This window comes from Aquarana catesbeiana, linkage group LG09 (genome assembly GCF_042186555.1).
Source record: "Aquarana catesbeiana isolate 2022-GZ linkage group LG09, ASM4218655v1, whole genome shotgun sequence".
NCBI classification, from domain to species: domain Eukaryota; kingdom Metazoa; phylum Chordata; class Amphibia; order Anura; family Ranidae; genus Aquarana; species Aquarana catesbeiana.
Genome location: NC_133332.1, coordinates 259,642,042 through 259,665,401, shown reverse-complemented (window position 1 = coordinate 259,665,401; position 23,360 = coordinate 259,642,042). Strand labels below are relative to the sequence as shown.

Genomic DNA, 23,360 nt, shown 5'->3' with positions numbered 1-23,360 from the left:
AAATCCCAAAGCCCATCTTGGGAGTGAGCAACAGAGGGTGGCTATTTTCCTACATACAGTGGGACCATGGAGAATAAACATCAGTACCCTCTAAACAGGAATCACACATTGGGGTTGATTTACTGAAAGTGGAGAGTGCAAAATCTGGTGCAGCTGTGCATGGTAGCCAATCAGCTTCCAACTTCAGCTTGGATCGGTTTCTATACAGAGCTGCACCAGATTTTGCACTCTCCAGTATTGGTAGATCAACCGCAGAGTGTCAGGAAAAAAAAAAAAAAACATGACTAGAAATTACTACTTTTGTTTTGAACCAGTATTAGTGTCACTTTAGCGCAAAACGTAACATTGCCCTTACTTGTATATTCCCGCCCTAAATGTATTAAAATTGTATATATTTTAATAAATATTTACAATAATGTAATGGTATCAGTTCTTTCACAGTTGATGTGTTTGGCCAGACCAAAAATATAAAATAATTAAAGTCAGAGTGGTATTGGGCTACATTGCCACCCAGTGATCCTTCATGAAGTGTTATGAAAGGATAGTACACGTGTACTACCATAGAACATAAAAAAGGTGACGTCTGCACTAGTCTGAGTAAGGGGCAATAGAAAAATGACTAATATCTTGCAATGTCTGAAAAACTCCTAAAAGCTACTACATACCAGATAATAGTCCTGACTGCAGAACAAGCCCCAAATAAAGCTAACATGTCCAATAAAATGACTCTGCTCTGACTGTGCAAGATGCAAAACATCCTGTTACAAGAATGAAGGAATTTATTTTGTCTTTTAAAAAAAAAAAAAAAAAATAAGCGAGACAAAACACTATCTGCAGGTTGTATGCAATGATGATCTAAAGTACAATTCACAGATCAGAACGTTTACACAGCAAATAAGACAATGAAGTCATTTGTTTTATCAGCTTCTAGTTACTCAATTGTTTTGTTTGCCAATAAAACCATCTAAATGAACAGCAATTCACAAAGCAGACTACAGGACACAAGCGCGTCGTAAAGCAATCACCACCAGAACTGACAAATATCGTTCTCATTCAATAAAACTGCAGAAGAGATGACTTTGTGTGCTGTGTGTGTCACCACCAAACTATGGAGAGATTTAGAGTAGAGAATTTTTAAGAAATCAGAGAAAATCATTGATTAAATATTTGTTGGAGCAAATTGGACCACGCTTTTTCCTACTGGTTGATGGATTTGCGCCTTATTGCTTTTTTTTCTTTTCAATTTTGTATAGAGTGGAGAGGGGTTAGAACCCCCAGATTTTTTTTTTTTTTTTTTTAAAGGGAAAGCCAACAGTCAACCAATATATCTCAGCTTTAATGTGTTATTACAGTGTGTGACCCGTTAGGGAGAACCACCCTCTAGTTGTTCCATTTATCACTGAAAAAAAAAAAAAAAAAAAAAATTAAAAAAAGAGAAGGGGGGGCCTGCCCCCCTATTTTGGGTTGTCACCAGAAAAAGAATAAAGGGGAAATAACCAGGGATTCCCTCTGACTTGCTTTTGTGGCTACTATGGGACAGGAAGTGAGGGGGAAGTGGCAAAAAAACAAAACCCTAAATGGGGTTAGAACTCTCCCTTGTTCTAGCCAAAATTAAAACGGAAAACCTTTATTAGGCTGGATTCACACCTATCCATTTTTAGTGCTTTTTGCACTACAGAACGTGTTCCATAGGAAACCATGTTAAATGCACTGTACTGCAAATCTGCAAAATGCACTAAAAATGCATAGATGTGAATCCAGCCTTATAGGTCACCCTTCACTGCAATAGTAGGTGAACCCATGCAAACACTCATAAATCGAATTCTCCATACCTAGAGATGGGTGGGGGGGGGGGGGAACACAGGCGCACCATTATAACCAGATCATCATTACATCCAGGGTCAAATTTGTCCCCAGCTGCAGGTAAGTGCTGGTTGTGGGGACACCCCTCAGTACAGCCTCCAGGCCCAGCACTTCTCAGCCAGCCATAGACTGTCAGCAGGTAAGCACCTGTGCCTCCTGGGTGCATTGCAAAAAACACTAGGATGTGACACAGGGGGACAGAGAAATTACTTTACTACAATATAAAAGTAGTGAGCGTACAGCTTGTATAACAGTGTAAATTTGCTGTCCCCTCAAAATAACTCAACACACAGCCATTAATGTCATGCTGGCAACAAAAGTGAGTACACCCTTTCACACTGGGGCAGTGCGGGAGCCAGCGATATAACGGCGCTGTTTTTAGCGGCGGTATTTGGCTGCTAGCGGGGCAGTTTTACCCCCGTTAGCGGCCGCGAAAGAGTTAAAACCACCGCAAAGCGCTGCTGCAGCAGCGCTATGCCGGCGGTATAGCCGCGCTGCCCCACTGATTTCAATGGGCAGGAGCGGTATACACACCGCTCCAAAGATGCTGCTAGCAGGACTTTTTTTACCGTCCTGCCAGGGCACCGCTCCAGTGCGAAAGCCCTCGGGGCTTTCACATTGGAGACACAGCAGCTACTCTTTCAGGGCACTTTGCATGCGCTATTTTTTAGTGCTGTAGCACCTGCAAAGCGCCATAGTGTGAAAGGGGTCTAAGTGAAAGTATCCCAATTGGTCCCAAAGTGTCAATATTGTGTGGCCACCATTATTTTACAGCACTTGCTTAACCCTCTTGGGCATGGAGTTCACAGGTTGCCACTGGAGTCCTCTTCCACTGCTACATGACAACATCACAGAGCTGGTGGATGTTAGAGACCTTGCGCTCCTCCACCTTCCATTTGAGGATGCCCCACAGATGCTCAATAGTGTTTAGGTCTGGAGACATGCTTGGCCAGTCCATCACCTTTACCCGCAGCTTCTTTAGCAAGGCAGCGGTCTTCTTGGAGGTGTGTTTGAGGTAGTTATGTTGGAATACTGCCCTGCGGCCCAGTCTCTGAAGGAAGGGGATCACATCAGTACATGTTGGCATTCATGGTTCCCTCAATGAACTGTAGCTCCCCAGTGCCGGCAAAACACTTCTGCAGCCCCAGACCATGACACTCCCACCACCATGCTTGACTGTAGATAAGACACACTTGTCTTTGTACTCCTCGCCTGGATGCCACCACACACTGGACAATCTGAACCAAATAAGTTTATCTTGGTCTCATCAGACCACAGGACATGGTTCCAGTAAACCATGTCCTTAGTCTGCTTGTCTTCAGCAAACTGTTTGCGGACTTTGTGTATCATCTTTAGAAGAGGCTTCCTTCTGGGACGACAACCATGCAGACCAATTTGATGCAGTGTGCGGTGTATGGTCAGAGCACTGACAAGCTGACCCCCCACCCCTTCAACCTCTGCAGCAATGCTGGCAGCACTCATAAGTCTATTTCCCAAAGCCAACCTCTGGATATGACGCTGAGCACGTGCACTCAACTTCTTTGGTCAACCATGGTGAGGCCTGTTCTGAGTGGAACCTGTCCTGTTAAACCGCTATATGGTCTTAACCACCGTGCTGCAGCTCAGTTTCAGGGTCTTGGAAATCTTCTTATAGCCTAGGCCATCTTTATGTAGAGCAACAATTCTTTTTATAGATCCTCAGAGTTCTTTGCCATGAGGTGCCATGTTGACCTTCCAATGACCAGTATGAGAGAGTGAGAGCGATAACAAATTTAACACACCTGCTCCCCATTCACATCTGAGACCTTGTAACACTAACGAGTCACATAACACCGGGGAGGGAAAATGGCTGATTGTGACCAATTTGGACATTTTCACGTAGGGGTGTACTCACTTTTGTTGCCAGCGGTTTAGACATTAATGGCTGTGTGTTGAGTTATTTTGAGCGGACAGCAAATTTACACTGTTATACAAGCTGTACACTCACTACTTTACATTGTAGCAAAGTGTCATTTCTTCAGTGTTGTCACATGAAAAGATATAAAATATTTACAAAGAAGTGAGGGGTGTACTCACTTTTGTAAGATGCTGTACACACCCCACCACTAAAACTTCCAACAGCTCATTTTGTCAATATGGATGTATTTAAATTTGCAAAAAAAGTGGCAAGTTTATTGAAATACAGTAAACCAAATGCTGATCAAGGTGGCTCTGCAGGACTAACATACACGCACAAAATATTGCAGTAGTACATTATTATAATGGTTTTTTGTATCGCTAATATACAACTGATACAAAAAAAAAATACCAATAACAATGTTTTTTTTTTTTTTTTTTTTTTTTATCAGTATTTATAAAATACTCACATTTCACTTACATCATCCTTATTACTAAAATGCTCAAAAAATTAGTATATTGCTATAATACTAATGTATTATTGTTGTTTTTGTGGCATTAGTATTATAGCAATATACTAATTTTACTAAACTAATAATTGCGCATTTTAGTAATAAGGGTGATGCAAGTATTTTATAAATACCAATACAAAACAAATTATATAAAAGAAAAAAAAATTATATACTACTGTAATTGGTATTAGTCTATTATAAAAGAAAAAAAAAATTGTAGAAATTATTATTTCTACAATTTTTTTTCTGTTATAATAAAATAGACTAATTATACCAATTACAGAAGTATATAATTTTTTTTCCTCTCTTTTATATAATTTGTATCGGTATTTATAAAATACTTGCATCACCCTTATTACTAAAATGCGCAATTATTATTTTAGTAAAATTAGTATATTGCAATAATAATAATAATAATAATAATAATAATAATAATAATACTACTACTACTATTATATTTTGACAATATGGGTGCAGTTCTTCAACACCCCTCCCCCTTGCAAAAGCTGGTATTCTCACCTAAAATAACCCAAACACAGGATGTGGATGTGATCATAATTGAGAAGAAAAAAAATAAACAAATATTGGTGAGATGGGTGGAGGTTCACCAGACTCCCCCCCCCCCCCCCCCCCCCCCCCCGCCATTTCCTGATTTATGGGGTCCCTTATATAGATGGGGAGGATGACAATTGAGCAGCCCAGGATGTACAACGCATAGGTGATCAATTCTAACTTGTTGCATGTATGAGGTCATATTATACAATTATTATGATGATGATGAATCCCCCATGGACAGAGGTGTATATATAGAGGAGTATACATGGATCCCCCCCCCCCATGGACAGAGGTGTATATATAGAGGAGTATACATGGATCCCCCCCGCCATGGACAGAGGTGTATATATAGAGGAGTATACATGGATCCCCCCCGCCATGGACAGATGTGTATATATAGAGGAGTATACATGGATCCCCCCCGCCATGGACAGATGTGTATATATAGAGGAGTATACATGGATCCCCCCCGCCATGGACAGATGTGTATATATAGAGGAGTATACATGGATCCCCCCCGCCATGGACAGATGTGTATATATAGAGGAGTATACATGGATCCCCCCCGCCATGGACAGATGTGTATATATAGAGGAGTATACATGGATCCCCCCCGCCATGGACAGATGTGTATATATAGAGGAGTATACATGGATCCCCCCCGCCATGGACAGATGTGTATATATAGAGGAGTATACATGGATCCCCCCCGCCATGGACAGATGTGTATATATAGAGGAGTATACATGGATCCCCCCCGCCATGGACAGATGTGTATATATAGAGGAGTATACATGGATCCCCCCCGCCATGGACAGATGTGTATATATAGAGGAGTATACATGGATCCCCCCCGCCATGGACAGATGTGTATATATAGAGGAGTATACATGGATCCCCCCGCCATGGACAGATGTGTATATATATAGGAGTATACATGGATTCCCCCCATGGACAGAGGTGTATATAGAGGAGAATACATGGATCCCCCCCATGGACAGAGGTGTGTATATATAGAGGAGTATACATGGATCCCCCCGCCATGGACAGAGGTGTGTATATATAGAGGAGTATACATGGATCATCCCCCCCCCCATGGACAGAGGTGTATCTATAGAGGAGTATACATGGATCCCCCCCCCATGGACAGAGGGGTATATAGAGGAGTATACATGGATCCCCCCCATGGACAGAGGTGTGTATATATAGAGGAGTATACATGGATTCCCCCCCCCCCCATGGACAGAGGTGTATATATAGAGAATACATGGATCCCCCCCATGATCTCTCACCTTGCACCAGCTTCTTCATCTCCCCATAGCGGGACCACAGGAAAGTCTTGTTGTCGATCTTGGGGGCGATAGAGGAGGAGAAGCGGCGGCCCAGGTTGGGGGGATGTGGAGGGGAAGGAGGAGAGGAGGAGGATGGGGATGCCGGCACAGGGGGTACCTGGGCACCAGGCGGAGGAGATCCGCCCTCCCCGGCCGTACTATAGGCAGCAGAGGCGGCCCCCCTCCAGGCGGAGGAGCGCAGTACCCGGCACACCATCACCGACATGTCCGAGCCGCACACTGACACACGCTGAGCCCAACGCCACAAACAAGCCCACTGAGGCAACGCCCACACCGCACGGCGGCTGGTTCGGAGTTCTGTGAATGGGCGGAGGCACGGGAGGGAGGGTCCAATAGAAAAAAACAAAGGGGCGTCTCTAGACGGTGACTTGGGCGGAGGGTCCAATAAAAGAAAAGCAGAAAGCCAAGGAAGGGGCGTGTCCAGATGGTGTTTTGTTTGTTGCTTGGCTTGCTTGTCACGCCCAGAGTTCAGAAAATAAAACTAAGATCCAATAAGAAAAAAAGCACAAAGCAAAGGGAGGCGTGTCCAGACCCAGACTTCAGAGAATGGACCAATAAGAAAATAAGCAGAACGCTAGGAGGGCGTGTTCAGGACTTATGCATTGTTGTCTGGTTGGCACGCCCAGTGATATGATCTACGTGATGGTGATGAGTCCCATGTGTGGCATCTCCCAGTATACAGAGAGGAGGGAATTCTACCAATCAGAGTGCCAACCCTCCAACTGACCAATAAGAAATGCATGTTAACCTCTTCCCAACTACATGGAAAAATCATTTTTTGCAAGAAAATTCCTAAGAACCCCCAAACATTATATATATATATATATATATATATATTTTTTTTTTTTAGCAGAGACCCTAGGGAATAAAATGGTGGTTGTTGCAACTTTTTATGTCACATTGTATTTGCGCAGCAATTTTTCAAATGCATTTTTTTGGGGGGGGGGGGGGAGCAGTTTCATGAATTAAAAAGAAAAACAAAACACTCAAGTTAGTCCGATTTGTTTGTATAATGTGAAAGATTATGTTACGCCAAGTAAATAGATACCTAACATGTCATGTTTTACCCACTTAAGGACCGAGCTTCTTTTTGATAATTGTTGTTTACAAGTTAAAATCTTTTTTTTTTTTTTGCTAGAAAATTACTTAGAACCCCCCCAAACATTGTATATACATTTTTTCAGACATCCTGGAGAATAAAATGGCGGTCGTTGCAATACTTTATGTCAAATAAGTAAAAAAAAAAAAAGTGTATTTGCGCAGCGGTCTTACAAACGCAATTTTTTTAGGAAAAAATACACAGTAAAGTTAGCCCAATTTTTTTTCGCTATATTGTGAAAGATAATGTTACGCCGAGTAAATTGATACCCAACATGTCACGCTTCCTAATTACGCCCGCTCGTGGAATGGCGACAAACGCTTACCCTTAACCACTTCCCGCCCGCCGTATGCAGAATGACGGCCGGGAAGTTTTTCTGACTGGGCATCATGACATCCAGCAGGATAACATGTTGGAGCGCCACCGTGGGGGCGTGCAGAGCAGCGATCGCAAGTGCCGCGTGTCAGTCTGATAAGAAGCCTCTGTCAGAGGCTTCTTACCACGTGATCAGCTGTGACCAATCACAGCTGATTATCGTGTGAACCAGGAATTCCTCGGTTCGCGCTGACAGGGAGAGCTGATCGGCGGCTCTCCCTGTCAGTGGGGGAGGGGGGGTTTCTGTGCTGATAATCAGCACAAATGTACAAATCACCTGCCAATCAGTGCCTAGCAATGTAAAAACAATAAGTTCTGCCAGTGCCCACCACAGTGCCAATCACTGCCCCCCACAGTGCCAATCACTGCCCAGCAGTAACACCTGTCAGTACTTATCAGTACCTCATCATCAGTGCTGCCCATCAGTGCCACCTGTCAGTGCCAATCAGTACCGCCTGTCAGTGCCCATCACAGCCGCCTGTCAGTGCCCATCACAGCCGCCTGTCAGTGCCACCTGTCAGTGCCCACCAGTCCTGCTTGTCAGTTCCCATCCGTGCCACCTATCAGTGCCCATCAGTGCTGCATATCAGAGCCTCCTATTGGTGCCCATCAGTGCTGCATATCAGTGCCACCTATCATTGCCCATCATTGCTGCATATCAGTGCCGCCTATTGGTGCCCATCAGTGCCGCCTATCAGTGCCCATCAATTCTACATATCAGTGCCTGCCCATCAGTGCCCATCAGTGAAGGGGAAAACAAAATTTTATCACAGAAACTAAAAAAAACCTATTTTTTTCCCTAAAATGTTGGTCTTTTTTAGTGTGTTTAGCAAAAAATAAAAACCCCAGTGGTGTTCGAATACCACCAAAAGAAAGTTCTATTTGTGAGAAGAAAGTGATAAGAATTTACTTTGAGTACAGTGATGGATGACCGCGCAATTGTCATTCAAAGTGTGACAGCGCTGAAAGCTGAAAATTGTCCTGGGCAGGAAGGGGCGTAAGTGCCCGGTATTGAAGTGGTTAAAAATCTCCATAAGCAACGTTTAAAAATTTCTACAGGTAACCAGTTTTGAGTTACAGAGGGGGTCTAGGGCTAGAATTATTGCTCTCATTCTGATGATCGCGGCGATACCTCACATGCGTGGTTTGAATACTGTTTACATTTGTGGGCGTGACTTACGCATGCGTTCACTCCTTCGCGCAAGCATATAGGGCTGGGTTGCTTTAAATTTTTTTCTTTATTTTACTTTTTATTTCTACACTGTCCCTTTAATTGAATCTTTTATTTTGTGATCACTTTTATCACTGTCACAAGGAATGTAAACATCCTTGTGACAGTAATAGGCAGTGACAGGTCCTCTTTATGGAGAGATCGGTGGTCTATTCTATAAGACCCCAAATCCCTCCTCTCCACTTGAAAGCATTCAAGATAGGCATTTTTGAATACTTTTGATTTTTGAAAACTGGCGCCGTTGGTTCCCAAGTAATATTTATTCATATATTATTGCCATCTTATTTTTAACTTTTTTCATTTGAGCAAAAAATCGCGCAAAAACGCGCAAATGGCACGTTTCCATTAATTCCTATAGGAATGCAAATGCGCCAATAACGCCCAAATCTGCCCGATTCAAGCTACAAAAAAAGCTCAAGAACTTGTTTGAACTTCAGGCGACATGGAGTGGAGATGTGAACCAACTCCAGTCGCTCAGGTGTGAATGGGGTCTAATGCATTCTCTTCATTAAGGTAAAATAAAAACAAAGACAAACTCCCCACTACTTGTTGTGCCCTCACCTCTCATCCCTAAACACTTACCTGACTTCTCTTATCAATCCAGCTCTGTCCCGGCTGCAGGCGCCGTTCTCCCCTATTCCTGGACTCATAGGAAGCAGCGCGACCCATAGGGTGGGGACCTCCTCCCGCGATGGTCCACCATTAGACCACCTGAGAGGGTGCAGGGCCTTCCCTTTTACTCTAACCACTTAAGGACCAAGCCTCTTTCTGAGATTTGGTGTTTACAAGTTAAAATCATTTTTTTTGCTAGAAAATTACTTAGAACCCCCAAACATTAGATATATATTTTTTCTAACACCCTAGAGAATAAAATGGCGGTCGTTGCAATACTTTCTGTCACACCGTATTTGCGCAGCGGTCTTACAAGCGCACTTTTTTTGGCAAAATTTTTTGAATTAAAAAATAAGACAACAGTAAAGTTAGCCCAATTTTTTTATATTGTGAAAGATAATATTACGCCGAGTAAATTGATACCCAACATGTCACGCTTCAAAAGTGCGCCCGCTCGTGGAATGGTGACAAACTTTTACTCTTAAAAATCTCCATAGGCGACGTTTTAAAAAATTCCACAGGTTGCATGTTTTGAGTTACAGAGGAGGTCTAGGGCTAGAATTATTGCTCTCGCTCTATCGATCATGTCTTGTCTTGAGTATTAGTGCAGGAAGCTAGTTGTTAGGTAATTTGGACAGGGTAAAATCCCCAAATCCTCACCAAATTTAATAGGTACGATGCCCAGCAGGTGTGGAGAGGCGACTCTTTGTACATCTTGCCGCATGTATGCGTTCCTTGATCATCCGATCGAGGGCGAATACTGCTGTGCAAAATGTAAGCACATTGTTTCCCTGGAAGCCCAGGTTCTGAATCTGGGGAAGCAACTGTCAGCACTGAGAAGTCCCTCCATACTAAAGGTGAGCCAGGAACGTACACAGCAGGTGCCGGCAGGGGCCAGCACAGAGGCGGGTGGAGACAAAGAGGTGCAGGCACTAGCAAAGAGTAGATGGGTGACAGTCAGGAGGGGTAGAGGGGGAAGTGCCAGGGAGCCCGATCCAGGACTGGAGCATCCCAATAAGTACGCTCCATTGAGTGACATTGGTGTAACCAGTCAGGGACCAGCACTGCTGGAGATGAGGGACTCTCCTAGCTGCCAGGGGAAGAACTCCTCCAGTGAGAGTGGGGAGGCAGCAAAGGGAAAGGAAAGACAGATTCTGGTGGTAGGGGACTCAATTCTTAGAAGGACAGAGAGGGCAATCTGTAACCAAGACCTGAAGCGCCGAACAGTATGTTGTCTACCGGGCGCTCGGGTTCGGCACATCACGGCACATCACGGATCTTGTGGACAGATTACTGGATGGGGCTGGGGAAGACCCGGCTGTCATGGTGCACGTTGGCACCAATGACAAAGTCAGAGGCAGATGGAGTGTCCTAAAGAACGATTTTAGGGACTTAGGAGCTAAATTGAGGAAAAGGACCTCCAAGGTAGTGTTCTCAGGAATACTACCGGTACATCGAGCCACACCAGAGAGGCAGAGGGAGATTAGGGAAGTAAACAAGTGGCTGAAGAGCTGGTGTAGTAAGGAGGGGTTTGGGTTCCTGGAGGACTGGGCTGACTTCTCAGTCGGTAACCGGTACTATAGAAGGGACGGACTGCACCTAAATGAGGAGGGTGCAGATCTGCTGGGAATGAAGATGGCCAAAAAGTTAGAGGGGTTTTTAAACTAGGCGATGGGGGGGAGGGTCCAGAGACAGTGATAGCCAGCGCGGAAGATATTCCAGAGGGTAGTATTGGGGGCATTAGTGGTAGGTTAACCAAAGCACAAAAACACAAGGTATAGTAGCAGGTCCAAGTTGCGATCTTGAAACACCCAATACGAGGACAATATGCGACCGGTCTAAACTATGTGGCATGTTCACCAATGCCAGGAGCCTGGCGGACAAGATGGGTGAACTAGAGATACTGTTGTACAAGGAGGATTTGGATTTTGTGGGAATTTCAGAGACCTGGTTCAACAGCTCTCATGATTGGCTGGCAAACATTCAAGGGTATACCCTATACCGCAAGGACAGAGAGGGTAAAAAAGGGGGAGGGGTATGCCTATATATCAAGAATACTGTACAAGTGAATGTGAGAGATGACATCACTGAGGGGGCTAGGGAGGAGGTGGAATCTTTATGGGTAGAGCTCCAAAGGGATGAAGCTAAGGGGAAAATAATACTGGGAGTATGCTATAGGCCCCCTAACCTGAGGGAGGAAGTGGAGACGGATCTCCTATCACAAATTGGATTAGCAGCAAGGATGGCAAGTGTTATCATAATGGGGGATTTTAATTATCCAGACATAGACTGGGCGGAGGGAACCACGCATTCATTTAAGGCTCGCCAGTTCCTTAGTGTCTTGCAGGACAATTTTATGGGTCAGATGGTAGACGCACCAACTAGAAATAAAACATTACTAGATCTACTGATTACCAACAATACAGACCTGATAACAGATGTGGAAATACGGGGCAATTTAGGTAACAGCGATCACAGGTCAATTAGTTTCAGTATAAATCACACAAATAGGAGACATGAAGGGAACACAAAGACACTGAATTTCAAAAGAGCCAACTTCCCTAAACTACAAACCTTGCTAAAAGGCATAAATTGGGATAAAATATTAGGAACAAAGAATACGGAGGAGAGATGGGTTTGCTTTAAGAGCATATTAAATAAGGGCATCAGCCAATGTATCCCATTGGGTAATAAATTTAAAAGAGCGAACAAACATCCTGGATGGCTTAACTCCAATGTAAAAATGCATATAAAAGCAAAGGAGAAGGCCTTCAAAAAATACAAGGTTGAGGGATCATCCACAGCATTCAGAATTTATAAAGAATGCAATAAGAAATGTAAGGGTGCAGGGTGGGGAGGAGGCATGACGTAACGTGCCGGGAGCTGGGGGAGGGTCTCGGTGTCAGAGGAATGAGAGCGGTGTGTGCGACGGCGTGTGCTGCACGTCCGTATCCCAACAGCCGGGAGTGAGAGATTGTGGCTGCCTAAACGCTTCTCCCTCCTCCCTCCCCCCCTCCGCAGACAGGGCTTGCCGCCCTGCTGACTCGAGCGGGTGAGAGAGCCGCCCGACGAACACCGGGGACCGGAGCCGCACCTGGATCTCTGACTCAGCAGTTGGAAGGAGGAGCTCCCGCATTGGCCTCTGGCACTTTCGGTCGCCCCCCCCTGTGAGGCGGTCGCCATAGAACTCTCCGGACTCCGCTCCCTCCTCTGCACCTCCTGCGCTGAGACAGGTGGTGAGACTACAGCAGTGCGAATAGGGCTGCCTGACTAAATCGGCTGGAGAGGAGAGTCGAGCCGAGTGTGGACTGACCCCCCCGCCTCCCCTCCCCTCCATCGACACGTGGACACAGTTCCTGAAGGAGTCCCCCTGGAGCACGCCTGGAGTCAGGTAGGATCAGACTGGCTGATATTAGTGCCTCTTGAACTGGTATTTGCTAGGGCAACTGCTATGGTAATCACAGTGGCGGAAGGAAAGGCATGTTTACTCTGCAAAAATAACTCTGAGCTGGGCACAGAAAGAGGAGCCAGCCTACATTACTGCTGTGTCTAGAGTGGACATTTAAACAGGGGGAATCGCTACCTATTTGAAACAGCAAAAGGTGCTCGGTCTATCCGAGCGACGTTAATATATAAGCACCCCCTTAAGGACCTAACTTGAGCGTACGCCCCTCTAAGGCAGTCTCAAGCTGGGTCCAAGTTGAGACCGCGGCTGGCTGACATTTTGGCTCCCCCCCCCTAGGACAGAACTGTGACAAAAGTCGGGCTGTACCAGTTAAAGTTAACTCATACAAATACATAAGGTGCTACAGCGGGCCCTCCCTTAAGTGAGGGGCGTAGGTGGGGTATCCTCCTGGTGTCAGAGTCTCCGCACGGGTAGAAGCGGAGCCTAGATTTAGCCAGTGAACTGGTGGTGGGACTAACTAGGGCCTTTAAGACTAAGTCTGCTGAAGGGGTGCGGGGCTGAACATGAAAGGGCGCCCCCAAAGAACGGCGGATTCCAATAAATCTAGAGACAGCCTGAACTCAAGCACTATTCAAAAATTCCTTAAAAGCCCTAGTTCGGACAATAAACAACAAGAGCCAATGGATACTAAGGACAGAAAAAAGGCAGTCCCCAAAAGTAAAGGAGTCCAGGGGGGGGCCGCTACCTCCGAGACACACACGGAAGGACCCTTAATGTTTAATATGGAGACAGACCCGTCTAGAGAGGTGCTCCCTACAAAAACGGAAATACAAGATATGTTTGTGAACTTAGAAAAAGTAATTAAAGCTGAAATCTTGAATGTGAGAACTGACATGGGACATCTTCTAGCAAGAGTGGAGGGGATGGAGAAGGAGGTGGAACAACAAGGAGGAGAAATAGCCACTTTAAAAAAAACAAGTAAAAACACTACAGAGGGGACACAGAGAGCTGTTATTTAAAATGGAAGAACAAGAAAACCAAAACAGACGTCAAAATTTAAGGATCAGACTACTGCCAGAACATAGAGATGAGGACTTGTTCCTAGTCTGCAAAGAGCTTTTTAACCCCCTCATGGGGAAAAACCCAGATAGTGATCTGAAAATTGACCGTGTTCACAGAATTAGGAAACCCCATAATTTAAGAGGCGACACACCCAGAGACATTATCGTGAAATTTCATCAGTTTGAGGACAAAGCCAACATCTGGGCTAGACTAAGAGGGGCACGGCCGATTAAATTTAATAACCAAGAGATACAGATCTATTCTGATTTATCGGCCGGTACATTGGCAAGAAGGAGACAGCTGAGGCCCCTATTGGACTTATTAAGAGATGCAAACCTAAAGTACAGATGGGGGTTTCCGCTGTCCTTGACAGTAACTAAGGAAGGCAGGTCCTGCACCCTGAGACAAATGGAGGACTTACAGGACTTTTGTGGGCAACTTGAAATTGGGGTTCCTGCCATCCCTGAAAATGTCTTCCCGTAGGGCTCCTCGAGGGGGGAGGGGGCGGGTGCGGGGGTTATGGCTGGGGAGGTGGGAGGGAGGAGGATGGATAACGAGGATGGGACCAGGCATTTGTTATAACTGGCGAAAGTAGTCACCGACGCCACCTCTGTACCGAGATCCACCCCAGGGCACATGGGTCGCAGAGCGGGCGTGTATAGATGTCTACCCTGCGATCCACTTGCCTAGTAATGGCGGGAGGTGGGCGGGGGGGAGAGGGGTGGGGGGTGGGTGCTGGGGGGGGGTAGGGGATGCTGGGAAACGAGAGGGGGGGGAGGGGGGAGGGCAAGGGGGGGGGCCACCCAGGGCAGACTTACTTTTCATAGAAGATCACTCCTTTTTCACAACGTTCTTAATATGGCACAAGGCCTAGGTCAAATGGATTTCTTATGCTTAACATATAACGTTAAGGGCCTAAACTCCCCTAACAAGAGACATAAACTACTAAAAGAACTACACCACCTCAGAGCTGAGGTAGTATTTTTACAGGAAACCCATCTTTCATATAATGCCAATATAAAACTCTACTCAAAATATCTCCCATCCTGGTTCTACAGTGATTCTCCAACAAAGCGAGCTAAGGGGGTGGCAATTGGTTTCGGGAAAAATGTCAATTTCTGCCTGATAGATAGGAAGAGCGACTCGGAGGGGCGTTCTTTGTTTTTAAAAATTAGGCTAGGAGCGAGAATTCTCACCCTCGCTAACATCTACTGCCCAAATAGAGACCCACCAAAATTTTTGATGAGGGTCCTAAATGAGCTACTGGATTTTAGAGAGGGAGAGGTGATTGTAGCAGGGGACTTTAATTTTTGTTTTGACCCATCTCTAGACAGCTCATCAAATACGCGGGGGATGAGTAAAAGCACTCTGCGAAGAGTAGGGGCTAAACTACATGACAGCCAGTTGTTAGATATGTGGAGGATTCAGCATGCGGGGGTGAGGGATTATTCCTTTTTTTCCCCCGTGTATAATACACATTCTAGACTAGACTATCTCCTGGTAGATCACAGATTGGTGGACTCAGTAGTCGAGACCAAGATTGGGATTCGAACATTATCAGACCATGCTCCCGTTATGATGAAATTAAAACTAAAAGAGATGCACAAACCCCCGTTTACGTGGCGCTTAAACGAGAACTTAATCAAAGACCCCAAAACCGTAGAAAGAATTCAGCGGGAGATAGACGATTTTTTCCTAACCAACGATACGGGCGAAATAGGGGGGATGATGGTCTGGGAAACCTTTAAAGCATACATAAGAGGGATACTGATCTCGATAGGTGCAGGGTTGAAAAAAGAAAGAACAAAAAGAAAAAAAGCACTCATTGCAGACATTTTTAGGTTAGAGCAGCTACATAAAGCTTACAGAGGCCCGGACAAGACTCTATTGATGCACCTAACCACCAAAAGAGATGAATTGAGGGACTTAATGGATCAGGAGACGCAACACATAATGAACAGATTCACAAGAGAAAGGTTCAAGTGGGGTAACAAAGCAGGAAAACACCTGGCCAAAACTTTGAGGAAAAAACGGGACATAAACTTTATAGATAAGATACAAAACAAAAATGGAGTATTTAAATACGCTTCGGGGGAAATTGGAGAAGAATTTAGGCATTACTTCAAAGCCCTATACTCAGTGAGCAAATCAGGGGGTAACAAAGGGACCAACAATAGCGCAGAGGCCTTTCTTACAGAAGCAGGGTTGCATAAACTGTCCGAATCAGACTCAAAAGAACTTGATAGACCCATAACAGAGGAGGAAATTAGTCTTGCCCTGGGTTCCTCTCCCCCGGGGAGAAGCCCAGGACCGGACGGCTTTACAGCGGCCTTCTTTAAAACATTTGGAAAAACACTGATCCCGAGGATGTGTAGGCTGTGGAATGAATTAGGATCCCAGGGAGAGATGAGCAAGGGAGCTCTGCTGGCAGCGGTGACCCTGATCCCCAAGGAGGGCAAGGACCGCACCCTTTGCTCCAGTTACAGACCTATAGCGCTTATAAACGCTGATACTAAACTGTACGCAAAGGTGCTTGCATCCAGACTTAGGGGAAAGATGGCGTATCTGGCCCACCCGGATCAGGCGGGCTTTGTCCCCGGGAGAGAAAGCAAAGATAATGGGGTGCGGTCCTTGCTCCTGATGGAGGCCTTCAAGAGCAATGGAACCCCAGGTCTATTCCTGTCAATCGACGCCGAAAAGGCCTTTGACAGGGTAGACTGGGGTTTCATGTTCAAAACGTTGGAAGCCATGGGGGTGGGAGAAAAAATGCTAAAATGGATGAAAGTTCTGTATCACCACCCCTCCGCCTTTGTCAGGGTCAACAATTCCCCCTCAGCTCAGTTTGAGATGAAAAACGGCACTAGACAGGGCTGTCCGTTGTCCCCCCTCCTGTTCGTGTTGACACTGGAGCCGTTGCTAGCTGCTCTCCGCAAAAATCCTGATATTAAGGGGTGTATGGTAGGGAAAGAGGAACATAAATTGGCTGCATATGCCGACGACGTCCTCCTATACATCACAAACCCGAGGATCTCGATCCCTAACATATTAGCGATCATCAAGAAATACAGTGAGTTATCAAACTACAAGATCAATTTGGGAAAATCAGAGGCTCTGAGTGTCGGCATGGACAGGAGGGATGAGGTCTGGATCAGGGACACTTTTAACTTCCCAGTAAGGGACAATATTCAATACCTAGGGGTTAAGTTGACAAACTCTATGCAGAGGACATATGCCCTGAATTTTCTGCCCCTGCTGGATGAAGTCCGATTAGAGACGAAGAGGATGAGTCACTACCCGACCTCATGGATAGGGGCGAATCAATGCAGTAAAAATGGCGCTGGCCCCAAAGGTATTTTATAAGATGCAAATGTTGCCTATCCCATTGCCTCAAATTTACTTTAAAAAGTTAACACAAATACTAAAGGGTTTCATTTGGAAAAATAAGAGACCAAGGGTAGCACACAAAGAATTATGTAGAGGGAAAGCCTATGGGGGACTGGCCCTCCCGGACTTTAAAAAATATCATTATGCAATAGCAATAGCACGAGCAGTTGACTGGGTTAAGGGAGAGACCACCAAAAGATGGGTCAACCTGGAAATAGGTTTAAGTGGAGCACGTTTGAACACAATACTTTGGAATCCCCCATGTTGTAGAACACTAGGTCCAAATACACACACTATTACACAGCACACTTTTAAAATTTGGGACTGGATGCACACTTCAAACGGGTGGGAATACAATTCACCATTGATTTTTTTTAAAAATAATGAGCTGTTTCCTCCAGGGATGGAGGAAGTGGGGGGCAACTGGATTATAAACAACAAGACACAAGTTAAACACATTATGAAGAAAGGGAAAATAGGCACGTATGAGCACATAAACACATATAGAGAGCTAATGAGGCTTGACCGATGGCGGTATACACAACTATCGCACTTTGTTAAAAGCCTCCCGGCTCCGATACGGGAGGAGAACAATCTTTTGCCAATAGAGAAGTTATTTAATAATAATAAGCTGAAAGGTTACATTTCGGCCATATATAAAATACTACTGAGTGCGGAGGAGTTGGAAATGCCACCATTCGTTAAGAAATGGGAGATAGACCTTGGGGTATCATTAGATGAAAACGCAAAGGGCAACATACTAAAAGCCACACACAGTACGGCTTCTGACATAAAAACAATAGAGTCAAACTATAAATGCCTATCCAGATGGTACGCCACGCCCGTACAGATTAATAAATATCAACCAGATAGGTCCCCTAATTGCTGGAGGGGATGTGGGATGCCGGGATCCATGGCTCATATTTGGTGGAGCTGCCCAGTGGTCAAAAAATTCTGGGTAAAAGTAATCCAAATAATTAAAACGATCACGGGCAGATCAGTACCATGTGACCCATGGATTTGTTTGTTCCACAGTGCGGAAGGAGGTAAGAGGGAGTACAATATGTCTTTAATTCCAGTACTATTAAACACCGCAAAAAGTGAAATCCCCAAGAATTGGCAAAACACAGAAGGTCCTAATGTCAGGGACTGGCTGCTTAAAATACAGGGACTGTATATTTTAGAGAAAGGGGATATAGAGGGGCTTCTTAGAGATGATGCATCGAGGAGAGGTAGATGGGCAATGTGGTTGACCTTTAAGAATTCTCTTTCATATGCCGAATTAGTCTCGAAGTGAGCTGTCCCAAGGGGGTATCCAGTAACCACATCGGAGTAAGGGAAAAGGAAATAGAGGTCTGCTGGGGGGGGAAGGGTGGAGGGGTTTGGGGTTAGGGGGGGTGGGTTGGGAGGGGTTACTGAGAGAGGATGTTGAGATCATGGAATGTCTTTGTTAATTTTATTACTGTATATGTTGAAGCCTCGGCGACTCTCTCAGGTTTTGTATGGTCTGTGAAAAATTTAAATAAAGATTTAAAAAAAAAAAAAAAAAAAAAAAAAAAAAGAAATGTAAGGGTGCAATTAGGTTGGCTAAGATAGAACATGAAAGACACATAGCGGAGGAGAGCAAAAAAAATCCCAAGAAATTCTTTAAGTATGTAAACAGTAAAAAAGGGAGGACAGACCATATTGGCCCCATAAAGAATGAGGAAGGACATCTGGTTACAAAGGATGGGGAGATGGCAAAGGTATTGAATTTATTCTTCTCCTCGGTCTTCACAAGTGAATCGGGGGGCTTCAGTAACCAAAACTGCAGTGTTTATCCTCATGACACAACACAGGAAGCACCTACATGGTTAACAGAGGACGGAATTAAAATTAGACTTGAGAAACTTAACATTAATAAATCACCGGGACCAGATGGCTTGCATCCGAGGGTACTTAGGGAACTCAGTCAGGTGATTGCCAGACTGTTGTTCCTAACTTTTACAGACAGTCTATTGACTGGAATGGTACCAGCTGATTGGAGAAAAGCCAATGTAGCACCAATATTTAAAAAGGGCCCAAAAAACATCCCTGGGAATTACAGACCAGTTAGCCTAACATCAATAGTATGTAAACTCTTGGAGGGGATGATAAAGGACTATATACAAGATTTTAGTAATAAGAATGATATCATTAGCAGTAATCAGCATGGATTCATGAAGAATCGTTCTTGCCAAACCAATCTATTAACCTTCTATGAGGAGGTGAGTTGCCATCTAGATAAAGGAAGGCCCGTAGACGTGGTGTATCTGGATTTTGCAAAAGCATTTGACACAGTTCCCCATAAACGTTTACTGTACAAAATAAGGTGCGTTGGCATGGACCATAGGGTGAGTACATGGGGAGTACTCAGAATGGTCAGGGGTGGGTAGTGGGGTTCCCCAGGGTTCTGTGCTGGGACCAATCCTATTTAATTTGTTCATAAATGACCTGGAGGATGGGATAAACAGTTCAATCTCTGTATTTGCAGACGATACTAAGCTAAGCAGGGCAATAACTTCTCCGCAGGATGTGGAAATCTTGCAAAAAGACCTGAACAAATTAATGGGGTGGGCGACTACATGGCAAATGAGGTTCAATGTAGAAAAATGTAAAATAATGCATTTGGGTGGCAAAAATATGAATGCAATCTATACACTGGGGGGAGAACCTCTGGGGGAATCTAGGATGGAAAAGGACCTGGGGGTCCTAGTGGATGATAGGCTCAGCAATGGCATGCAATGCCAAGCTGCTGCTAATAAAGCAAACAGAATATTGGCATGCATTAAAAGGGGGATCAACTGCAGAGATAAAACGATAATTCTCCCGCTCTACAAGACTCTGGTCCGCCCGCACCTGGAGTATGCTGTCCAGTTCTGGGCACCAGTCCTCAGGAGGGACGTACTGGAAATGGAGCGAGTACAAAGAAGGGCAACAAAGCTAATAAAGGGTCTGGAGGATCTTAGTTATGAGGAAAGGTTGCGAGCACTGAACTTATTCTCTCTGGAGAAGAGACGCTTGAGAGGGGATATGATTTCAATTTACAAATACTGTACTGGTGACCCCACAATCTGCATAAAACTTTTTCGCAGAAGAGAGTTTAATAAGACTCGTGGCCACTCATTACAATTAGAAGAAAAGAGGTTTAACCTTAAACTACATAGAGGGTTCTTTACTGTAAGAGCGGCAAGGATGTGGAATTCCCTTCCACAGGCGGTGGTCTCAGCGGGGAGCATTGATAGCTTCAAGAAACTATTAGATAATCACCTGAATGACCGCAATATACAGGGATATGTAATGTAATACTGACACATAATCACACACATAGGTTGGACTTGATGGACTTGTGTCTTTTTTCAACCTCACCTACTATGTAACTATGTAACCTCACATGTGTGGTTTGAACACCATTTTCATATGCGGGCGCTGCTCACGTATGCATTCACTTCTGCACGCCAGCTCGGCGGGACAGGGCGCGTTTACATTTTTTATTTTTTTCATATTTATTTTTTATTTTTACACTGTTCTTTTTTTTTTTTTTTTTAACAAAATTGTGTCACTTTTATTCCTATTATAAGGAATATAAACATTCCTTGTAATAGAAAAAAAAGCATGACAAAAAGACCTCAGATCTCATATTTACACTAAAATGCAATTAAAAAAAATTAAATGTCATTTAAAAAAAAAAAAAAAAAGTCCCTTTAAGAGCTATGGGCGGAAGAGACGTTTTGATGTCGCTTCCGCCCTGCAATGATATGGAGACAGGTGGGGGCCATCTTCCCCTCACTCGTCTCCATACCTAACACGGAAGAAGAATCCGATCGCCTCCGCCGCTACCGACGGCTCTGGTAAGCGGCGGAGGGCACCGGAGCGCAGCGGGAGGGGGAGCCCCTCTCCCGCCGCCGCTAAAAGTGATCCCACTGCGAATCCGCTGCAGAGACCACTTTTATCTGAAAGCGGACCGCCGGCCGAACACGAGGATACTGGGGATATGGCAGCTAGCTGCTGCCATAACAACGATATCCCTCTTTAAAGTAGCGACATAAAAGTGATTAATTTACAACAAAAATTACTTTGATATCAATTTAAAGAGGTATTAAACCCAAAACCAATCATTAGATGTGGTGGCTGTATTCAGGTTTTTTCAGGCTTATCTTCCCTCCGTTTTCACCTGCTGATCTGGCCAGTAACACACCTCCTGTATTAGAGTGCCTCCACTCTGGATGAAGGAGCACAGAGGGCACCTTTGGAGAGCATCTTTGTGAGTCTGGGGTGAGGGGAGTGTTAGATGCTCTAACACAGTCGTCTCCAAACTGTGGCCTGCGGGCTGAATGCGGCCCTTTGCTTGCCTTTATCCAGCCACCAATATTCCTCCCACTGACAGCAACAAGGGGGCACCATTCCTTCCACTGACACCAACAGTGGAGAACCATTCCTTCCACTGACACCAACAGTGGGGAACCATTCCTTCCAATGACACCAACAGTGGGGAACCATTCCTTCCAATGACACCAACAGTGGGGAACCATTCCTTCCAATGACACCAACAGTGGGGAACCATTCCTTCCAATGACACCAACAGTGGGGAACTATTCCTTCCAATGACACCAACTGTGGGGAACTATTCCTTCCAATGACACCAACAGTGGAGAATCATTCCTTCCAATGACACCGACAGTGGGGAACCATTCCTTCCAATGACACCAACAGTGGGGAACCATTCCTTCCACTGACACCAACAGTGAAGAACCATTCCTTCCACTGACACCAACAGTGGGGAACCATTCCTTCCAATGACATCAACAGTGGGGAACCATTCCTTCCACTGACACCAACAGTGGGGAACCATTCCTTCCAATGACACCAACAGTGGAGAACCATTCCTTCCAATGACACCAACAGTGGGGAACCATTCCTTCCAATGACACCAACAGTGGGGAACCATTCCTTCCAATGACACCAACAGTGGAGAACCATTCCTTCCCCTGGCACCAACAGTGGAGAACCATTCCTTCCACTGACACCAACAGTGGGGAACCATTCCTTCCAATGACACCAACAGTGGGGAACCATTCCTTCCAATGACACCAACAGTGGGGAACCACTCCTTCCACTCACACCAACTGTGGGGAAACATTCCTTCCAATGACACCAACAGTGGGGAACCATTCCTTCCAATGACACCAACAGTGGGGAACCATACCTTCCAATGACACCAACAGTGGGGAACCATTCCTTCCAATGACACCAACAGTGGGGAACCATTCCTTCCAATGACACCAACAGTGGGGAACCATTCCTTCCAATGACACCAACAGTGGGGAACCATTCCTTCCAATGACACCAACAGTGGGGAACCATTCCTTCCAATGACACCAACAGTGGGGAACCACTCCTTCCACTCACACCAACTGTGGGGAAACATTCCTTCCAATGACACCAACAGTGGGGAACCATTCCTTCCAATGACACCAACAGTGGGGAACCATTCCTTCCAATGACACCAACAGTGGGGAACCATTCCTTCCAATGACACCAACAGTGGAGAACCATTCCTTCCCCTGGCACCAACAGTGGAGAACCATTCCTTCCACTGACACCAACAGTGGGGAACCATTCCTTCCAATGACACCAACAGTGGGGAACAATTCCTTCCAATGACACCAACAGTGGGGAACCACTCCTTCCACTCACACCAACTGTGGGGAAACATTCCTTCCAATGACACCAACAGTGGGGAACCATTCCTTCCAATGACACCAACAGTGGGGAACCATACCTTCCAATGACACCAACAGTGGGGAACCATTCCTTCCAATGACACCAACAGTGGGGAACCATTCCTTCCAATGACACCAACAGTGGGGAACCATTCCTTCCAATGACAACAACAGTGGGGAACCATTCCTTCCAATGACACCAACAGTGGGGAACCATTCCTTCCCCTGGCATCAACAGTGGAGAACCATTCCTTCCACTGACACCAACAGTG

At 45.2% G+C, this 23,360-nt stretch overlaps 1 protein-coding gene across 1 annotated transcript in view; it reads right to left on the bottom strand.

Moving 5' to 3' along the window:
* LOC141108566 (5'-nucleotidase domain-containing protein 2-like) overlaps window positions 1-6,435 on the bottom strand; it is a 67,238-nt gene extending 60,803 nt beyond the window's left edge. The window contains exon 1 of the mRNA XM_073600283.1: window positions 6,119-6,435. Within this exon, the coding sequence (XP_073456384.1) occupies window positions 6,119-6,383 (265 nt within the window). The 5' untranslated portion in view covers window positions 6,384-6,435. The remainder of the gene's footprint in view (window positions 1-6,118) is intronic.
* Between the last annotated feature and the right edge of the window lie 16,925 nt (window positions 6,436-23,360).